The sequence below is a fragment of the Diabrotica undecimpunctata genome, chromosome 3, assembly GCF_040954645.1.
Source record: "Diabrotica undecimpunctata isolate CICGRU chromosome 3, icDiaUnde3, whole genome shotgun sequence".
NCBI lineage: Eukaryota > Metazoa > Arthropoda > Insecta > Coleoptera > Chrysomelidae > Diabrotica > Diabrotica undecimpunctata.
Genome location: NC_092805.1, coordinates 110,019,579 through 110,028,911, shown reverse-complemented (window position 1 = coordinate 110,028,911; position 9,333 = coordinate 110,019,579). Strand labels below are relative to the sequence as shown.

The 9,333-nt window shown below is 32.4% G+C and overlaps 1 protein-coding gene across 2 annotated transcripts; it reads left to right on the top strand.

Annotated features, from left to right (window-relative positions):
* Positions 1 to 373: 373 nt before the first annotated feature.
* LOC140436033 (uncharacterized) lies at positions 374 to 2,554 on the top strand. Of its 2 annotated transcripts, XM_072524746.1 has the most exons (7): positions 374 to 730; positions 939 to 1,171; positions 1,235 to 1,401; positions 1,451 to 1,558; positions 1,610 to 1,681; positions 1,739 to 1,985; positions 2,054 to 2,554. In XM_072524746.1, the coding sequence occupies exons 2-7, from the start codon at positions 939 to 941 to the stop codon at positions 2,058 to 2,060; spliced, it is 834 nt and encodes a 277-aa protein (XP_072380847.1). In that variant the 5' UTR covers positions 374 to 730; the 3' UTR covers positions 2,061 to 2,554. The 2 variants fall into 2 exon arrangements, with proteins under 2 accessions (XP_072380847.1, XP_072380846.1); XM_072524745.1 differs by having other exon boundaries at positions 1,451 to 1,681.
* Positions 2,555 to 9,333: the final 6,779 nt, after the last annotated feature.

Below are 9,333 nucleotides of genomic sequence, written 5' to 3'. Positions count from 1 at the left end.
TTTGGCTCATAACGAGCTGTGATGCCACTGATGATGACGACATACCATCTGCACAATTTACACGAACTATCTCGCAGTTCTAGACTCTCAAAATTATTACATTTTACGTATATTTTTCTTTTCTTTGTAATCGAAAAATCGGAGAAGGGCTGAAAGGAAAGATATACAAGAGTGTGGTGAGACCTGCGTTGGTATACGGCGGTGAAGTGTGGGCTGTAAAGAAGATCCAGGAAAAGAAAAAATTGAGGTAGCTGAAATAAAAATGTTACGGTGGATGATGGGTAAGACTAAAATGAAAAGGATGAGAAACGGGTTGATTAGGGAAGAACAAAGACTGCAATGTTTTGGTTATGTCAGACGTAGAGATTAAGCCCCGTATTTATAGTCGGTACTCAAGCCCGTGCTTGAGCATGTGCTCCGCCAAGTCGAACTTACGTCAAAGTCATGCTCAAGTATTTGTTGTGTTCTATAAACGATACTTCGGGTATTCTCGTACAAGGTTGATCTCAAGCACGAAAAATTAGTACAGTAAAAGTAAGTTTCGAATAAATATCGAATAAAAAGAAGATTCTGTCAATTATATCATAATTGTGACTAAACTTTTAGCGCCAAATTTAGTTTATGCTTTAGCCCGCGCAAAGTTGGTTTATAGTATAGTATACTTACTGAAATTTTGTGTTTGGTATTAATATTTTGTGTTTGAAATTAATATTGGATTAACTATTTTAAGGTATGTAATATATTATAAAAAATATTTATTCTAGAGAATTAATTTCCATTTTGTTACTGTGTCTGAGGCATAATTTTAGATGTTCAATATATGCTTACATGTATATTTGTTTTTGGATATATTTATATGTGTGTAATGCGTTACAATCATTATAATTATATTGTCTGTATAAGCCGTACGCTAAATAAATTGGTTATCTAAATTTTAGATGAGTGGAAATGGCATGAAATATGCACCTTACTCAACAAAGGAAAAAGTTCTCCTAATCCAGCTGGTAACTGAAAACGGTGTGGTAGAGAATAAAAGGACAGACGGTGCTTCGACAATGGAGAAAAAGATGGCTTGGGAGTTAATAACAAGAAATTATAACTGCCAGCCTGAGATCAACAACATCAGGACCAGCGACCAGCTTCGAAAATTGTGGAACAACCTAAAACAAAGGTAGAATACTTTTATTAGTTTAAGCAAATGCTTAAGTATTGACCAATAATTTTTTTATCATAGGAAACGCAAAGAAACAACAGCACTGCGTCACAGCATGTTAGCTACAGGTGGTGGTCCCCCGATGAAGCCAGAGTGTGATGCAGTGCTGGAGTTAGTTGAAGAGGCTGGTCTCAATATAGACGTCAGCATCGACTGTTCTTTTGATAGCACAGCAGTCTTTGAAAAAGGTAAATGTACTAAATTTGTAACTGTGCTTTACTCATAGTATAATTGTAGGCCAAAAACAGTTCAACCAGCTAGGAAGCTCAATAGCAGGACCATCAGTAGCCTCTGACCCCCCTCACTTCTTTCCCACTACAGAGTACAAAGAAATGGACTTGTTATGTAAGTATGATGTAATAATTTTGAGCAGTCTTCCTGTACACTTAATAATAGTTTCAGGTAATACTTGTAGTGTGACACCTGCTGTTCATACAGAAGAGGATGATGATGATGTGCTTCAAAGTGGTAAGTGTTTTAAATGTAGTTAAAGCCATATGTACTTAACAATAATATCAATTTTAGCAAACACTCCTACTTCTAGTAGGGCACTGGGTGCTATACCACAAATATTGTCTGAAAATAAACAACGGTCCAAGAAAATGAGGGATACCATCAGACAGCAAGACGAGATTCACAGGATGAAAATGAAGATTTTGGAAGAAGATATGCTGAGGGCAAAAGCCTTAAGAGAAGCAGCTGAGAAGGAGAGGCAGAGAGCTACTGATGAAGCTGAATTAGCTTCATTGAAGTTAATAGACTATAAAAAAGGGTAATTATAGATTTTATCATGTTTGACTTGTTACTAGAATTTGGCTATAATTAATTGTATATTTTCAGGCGCTAGAAGATCTTTTTCCTTTGTTGGGTACTCTGCATTTTTAGAGAGAATGTTAGGAATAAGCCACAATATATTTATTTACATATTTTATTTACTGATTTTTTTCAATCTATATGACCAGAGGGCTGTTATCATAGATACAAAATTGTGATTTATTTTCAGAAAATAAATCACAATTTTGTATTTTTGGTAACAATATCTGGTCATAGACATCAAAACATCAGTAACTATAACATATAAATAAACATTGTGGCTTATTCCCAACTGAAGATAGTGTTAACTCAGTCCTACAGTGGCCTTTTCACTTTCGGAGCACTGAATGTCAGAGGAGGGTCTGTTTTAGCAGGTAGGCATTTGACGTAGAATCAGCGACGAGAGGGCGTTTTAAAGTACCTCGGGAACTATCGCTGGGACTACGAAGAATGAATCCTGCACTAAGGTCAGTCAGGCGGCGTCCTGGACTGAGATGTCTTTTGAAGATTTCAGACCCCCCCTCTATAAAGACGAAAATAAAATAAAAAAAAAAAAATATACTTTGTGTTGTAAAATCATGGTTATTTTCTTTCTATTATCCTTCCTGTTTATTTTATTTCTAGATAGTATTTAATGTAGATTTAAGGTTCTTAATATTTTAATTTCAGCTGGTAAGATATGGTTTTACCTTTTTATTTGTTGTATAGTCTTTTGTTTTTAGAATATGTATGTTTCTCTTTCAGTTTTTTTAAGTATTGATTGCTACATAGATCATATTTTTATGTTGTTTACTGAAAATTATTAAAATACTGAGTTTGCATAATTTTTAGTAAATTGCTGCCACTGCAATATATACATGTATATATACATATGTATATATACATATGTATATATATATATATATATATATATATATATATATATATATAAGAAATACTGGATATTATTGACTGTCTATATAAACAAAGAAAGCAGTTTATTAGGGAAATTATTTATATGTGTGTTTTCAATGTTGAGTGTCGTAGCTTTACACAGATAATCTCAACGACTAGTAAGTTGTAATGATAATTTGAGATATGTTGTAAATATTTACACTTTCTTCTAATTACAGTGTCCTGAAGAAGGAATAAAGTAATTCCGAAAGCTCGACCAAAAGTCAAAAGAGTGTTTCTATAACATCCTGGCCAAACCTACTGACTGCATCCCTAATAAACTGTTTTCTTTGTTTATATATATATATATATATATATATATATATATACATATATATATATATATATATATATATATATATATATATATATATATATATATATATATATATATATATATATATATATATATAATTACATCATTTTTTTGTAATGTTCTAATTGTTTTACAGTTTACTCCTGATGAAGCTATAAAATAAAATAAAATAATCTATTTTATATTGTATTTAATTATAACTGTATAATTTTTTAAATAAAGAATATTAATATTCTAAATTTGTATAATTTTTATTTGGTAAGGAAAGGTTTTATGAAAGGAATAAACACTTAATTAAAAGGAGGGAAACTCCTTGTACTCAGTAAAGACATACTTGCTTAAGTTGTCTGAGCATAGTGAGTGAAAAACCCTCATTTATTTTAAATTAAAACATAAAAAAATACATTTTTATAAATAAGACAAAAACATACTATATTTAACATAATATAAGTATTCAATAATGTATTCTTAAAATAAACAACTTTGAATTGAACTGAACAAAGATTAGATATAAGAAAGAAATAAAATAAAATATTGAAATTTTAAATGATAATCATTCTGACATTTTGAGAAATAAGATAAAACATACTACATCTAACATAATACAACTATTCAATAATGTATTATCAAACTAAACAAACAAATGCCAATTGAAAAAAGCTTGTGTATAAGGAAGCAATGAAATAAACTATTGAAATTTTAAAAATAAAAAATTGGAAGAACAAATCATGAACAAGAAGTGTAATCAAGCTAATTATAATGATGCTGATATTTTGAGAAATAAGATAAAACATACTACAGCTAACATAATGCAAGTATTCAATAATGTATTCTCAAACTAAACAAACAAATGCCAATTGAACAAAGGTTAGATATAAGGAATACAATTAAATATTGAAATTTTAAAAATTAAAAGAACAAATCATGAATAAAAAGTGTTATCAAGCTAATGATGATGCTAACATATATCTACCTATAATAAGATAAGTATTCAATAATGTATTTTAATTCTTATGCAAAATATTGGTGAATAAAATGTCTCCTAAAATTTAAACCTCGTTCCACATCATTAACATTTCTATTTACTGGCACATCAATATTTTCTACAAAATCATCATCATCATTATTATTTTCTCGTAAACCTATATTATAAAGTACTGCTGTAGCACATATTATTGCAAGAGATGTATTTAATTTAGTTTGTAGACCTCGTTGAAGACAAGGAAACCGTCTTTTCCAGGTTCCAAATAGCCTTTCAACAACATTTCTTGTTCTTATATGTGCACTATTATACCTATTTTCTTGATCATTACCTAAAAAGAGATATCCATCAAATAACCTATTTTTTAGCCAATTATCAATAAATACCTGGCTGTAATACTGGAGTAAGTAGATAGTGTCTGCATGCATATCCACTGTCACCTATTAATAATCCTGGAATTTCACCTCTTTCCATTCTAACTCGTAATGCACTTCGATCAAATATCAAGCTGTCATGACTTGATCCGGGATGTCGAACAACAATATCCATAATCTCTCTTCTAGGACCTGAAACAACCTGCAATTTATTTATATAATGAGGGCCTGGATAAGAAAGATCAATCTATACCTGCACATTTAATGAAAAAAAGCCTTTTCTATTACGAAATACTTCCCCATTATTACCACCTGGATTAGATATCTTGATGTGGGTGCAATCAATACACCCAGAAACATTTGGAAAATAGGCAACCTCATAAAAACTTGTTATATTCCTCCTAAATCCTTGTCCAGTACGGGGAAACCCTACAAAATCATTTAAACGTTGAGCTATTAATATTGATACCTTTTTAATGGTGTTGCTTATTGTCGATTGACTAATACCCCGCAAATCACCAGATACAACCTGAAAATTAGATGTAGCATAAAATCTTAAACAAATTAACAATTGTAATATTGGAGGTATTGGTAAACCACGATTGTCTGCTTTTCGTAGACCTTCAAATACCAGAGGCAGAATGGTATCTGCAACGGTATCTTTGTTGAAACGATACCGTTGACGAAATTCAACATCGCGGTAAAACTCCATGGGATTTTCCATATCACGAATATATCGTTTTGGTATACGTTCCGGCTGATTTCCTTCTTCAATATGATCAATAAACTCTAAAAATTCTTCAACTTCGTCATACATTTTTTATTGTAATGAGAAAAACAAAAAAAATATATTGGAAGCGAATCGGAAAACAAATTTAACAAATATAAACAACAAAAGTTAGGTTAGGATCCCGTGCTCAAGGCAGGTCGATCCGATGCTTGAGTACGAGCTGTCATTTCTGCGTACTCAAGCTCGATTTCGTACTTGAGAACGGTTTATAGAACACAAATTTCATTCAAGGTCGACCTCAAGCATCGACCGATACTTGAGCATCGACTATAAATATGGGCCTTAAACAAATTAACAATTGTAATATTGGAGGTATTGGTAAACCACGATTGTCTGCTTTTCGTAGACCTTCAAATACCAGAGGCAGAATGGTATCTGCAACGGTATCTTTGTTGAAACGATACCGTTGACGAAATTCAACATCGCGGTAAAACTCCATGGGATTTTCCATATCACGAATATATCGTTTTGGTATACGTTCCGGCTGATTTCCTTCTTCAATATGATCAATAAACTCTAAAAATTCTTCAACTTCGTCATACATTTTTTATTGTAATGAGAAAAACAAAAAAAATATATTGGAAGCGAATCGGAAAACAAATTTAACAAATATAAACAACAAAAGTTAGGTTAGGATCCCGTGCTCAAGGCAGGTCGATCCGATGCTTGAGTACGAGCTGTCATTTCTGCGTACTCAAGCTCGATTTCGTACTTGAGAACGGTTTATAGAACACAAATTTCATTCAAGGTCGACCTCAAGCATCGACCGATACTTGAGCATCGACTATAAATATGGGCCTAAAACTATGTAGGACGAAGGATAGAAATGTTAGAAGTTGATTAAAAAAGAGGTAGAGGAAAACCGAGGAGAAGATGGAAGGACTGTGTGAAAGAGGACTTAAGAGAGAACGATTTAGGTGAAGAAGACCCGATAAACAGAAATGAGTAACGACGAAGAGTAAGGAACAGCTACCCCTGAAAAGGGAAACTCTGAGGAAGAAAAAAAAATATTTAAAAATTCTGAGATCACGCCTGTTATATGACGTTTTTTATTCTTTGGAAAATATTTATTATTATAATGGCTGAATGTATTTTTTTATAAGTTCATCATCATCATCACGTAGCGCTACAACCCTGGGTGGGTCTTGGCTGACTGTACAACTTTTTTCCAATTTGTTCGGTCTTCCATCAACCTAGGGTCTAATGGAATGTTCATTTTCCGGAGATCTGCTTGGATGTTATCTCTCCATCGCATTCTGGGACGTCTGAGTGGTCTTTTGCCTGTGGGAATCTCTTCCCATACCAGTTTTACAAGTCTATCGTTATGCAGTCTGTGCACGTGGCCTGCCCATTTTAGCCTCTGTGATTTAATCTCTTGGACAATATCGGCGTCATTGTAGAGTGCTTTTAATTCGATATTCGTTCTGATCTTATATTGGTTTGTGGTGATGTCATGGCGAGGTCCGAAAATTTTTCTAAGTATTTTTCGTTCAAAGCGTCTGAGCTTTTCTTCGTTTGCTTTGGTCATGGTCCACGTTTCGCATCCGTATGTTATTACAGTTCTGACGATGGATTTATAGATTTTGATCTTTGAATTTCTTGTAAGATTTTTTGATTTTATGAGCTTATCCAGTGCGAATAGACAGCGGTTTGCAGATTGGATCCTGTCTTTTATTTCCTCAGTAACATCTGTCTCTTCGTGTCGTTCTATTTATACACATATATTTCGTCTTCTCTTCATTAATCTTCAGCCCTACTTCACTTGTTGCTCCTTCCACCTTGTTGAAGATGTCTTTCGTGGATAGGATGGAGTCTCCAAGAGATCTATGTCATCTGCATATGCGAGTAATAGCTTGGGACCTTGAACCGGTAGCAATTCTGTTTTTATTTCGGCCGACCTCATGGCTTTCTCTAATACAAGGTTAAAAAGTAGTGAAGATAACGCATATTTTTTTTTATAAGTTCCTTGGATATTTACAAAATAAACATTTTAATCTTATTGATAGTTTTTTTCTAACCAGATCATCTGAGTAGCCATATCGATAAGATTAGAGAATGAGAGAATATCAATATTGTACAGCGGTTTGAAGTTTTTTATACCTTATATTCTTTAGCGAGTTTATATGCTGTATTCACAACTTCTTTTGCTTTGTTATAAGGAAGAATAATTTTAGGTTTATAGGCTCTTTTTCGTCAAATTGACCAGCCACTTTTTCGTCAATTTTTTTCGGATTAAATATTTTTATCTTTTTTCAGCACCTTTGTATCTTTCTTAGGATCCTTCTGAATCTGTTGTAGATTTCCTTCCTCTTTATTTCTTTTATCTTTTTCGTCTTCTGAGACGTCTTCATCGAATTCAATGGGCATGGTTAGTATATACTTTCTAATTTCTTGATCTAGATCTTCTTCTTTGTTTTCTTTAGAGTCATCACAGTATCTTCACTCTCCAAAAAATGTGCAATTATATCTTGTAGTTCTTTGTGGTCGGGAAACATCCTAGATAATTTATTACTTGCGTTCGATATAATTTCATCCTCATTTTCAATGACGATAATTCTTCCTAAAAATTTTTTAAAAAACTATTGTTACCCTGGAGACATAATAATCTCGGTATTATACCAGTCACATACACACGTACTCTTACTAAAAGGTATGCGCAAACGCTTCGCTGCAAAATTCAACTGTATCTACTGTGTATATAGAGGTGTATCACATTGTCTACAAAGGTTACAAATGGCAACTTACTTTACACTCTCTGTATTTAAGTTTAACGTTTAAAGGTAGATGTATGCAGGGTGTCACAAAAGATTGGTCATAAATTATACCACAATTTTTAGGGATGAAAATAAGTCGAAAATAAGTAGCGAAAACATTTTTTCTCGATTTTTCTAGATTTTAAGGGGTCTCCAAACCTTTCCCCCCCCCCCCCCCAACTTTTTTGTACTATAATTGTGGATTAAAAATGCGAATTATAGACGTCAATAGAATAAAATACCTATTTTACAACTTTTTTTATCTCTTGGTATTTGTTTGTAAAATCAATAATTTAGAAGATACAGACATCATCTCTCCAAAAATAAAACTCAAGTGGTTTATACTTAGATTTTTGGTGGCGCTTCTAAATCACTTTATCTGACAATCTATCGTTGAGGAAATGTGCCAGGAAACCAGATTTCTAATAGTTAATAAGGTGTAATAATATAACTCCAACTAACGTTGGGAGCCAAATGTTTTGAGCTTCGACTAGCTCTAATCTCTCAAGTGTAAGTCTGAACAAAGAAAAAAGGTAGGGACAAATAAAAGATGATATTAACTAACTACATTTATTATACATTAAAAATGAAATAACATCTTGTTATAGTCATAAAAAAATAAATCCTGCCTAAAACTGTACAAAATATGTAAATGATACTTATGGCAATAATGCTTATGGCTTTATGTAATTATTTAATGTAGGCTTCATGCAGTTGAAAAAAAAAATAGCTTGTTGCTGTAGTTGTAGTGTGGTTGTAGATGAATGTTGGATATGTTTCAGGTAGGTCTTGAGTCCTCCATAATATCAGACATTTTATTACCTCCTAAAGTCCTACCTAAAAAACAGACACGAAAAAGTTTAAATAATACAAAAAAACTAAAATAAGAAACCCTGTGTTAGCAACAGCATACATTTAAAATATTTAACACTTTATAAAAGCGTTATCAAAAACTGATAACGATGTCCGAAGTGGAAATTGATACGCCAATAAACTTTTTTTTTAATTTCAATTGTGGCTTATTCCCATTAAAATAGTAATTACTTTAAGATGTCACAAAAAATAGCTTTAGAACAGTAGATTTTAAGTAACCAACACAGAGCCTCAAACATTTATTCTTTTATTACAATTTTATTAAGATATTCTGTTGACGCGGGCC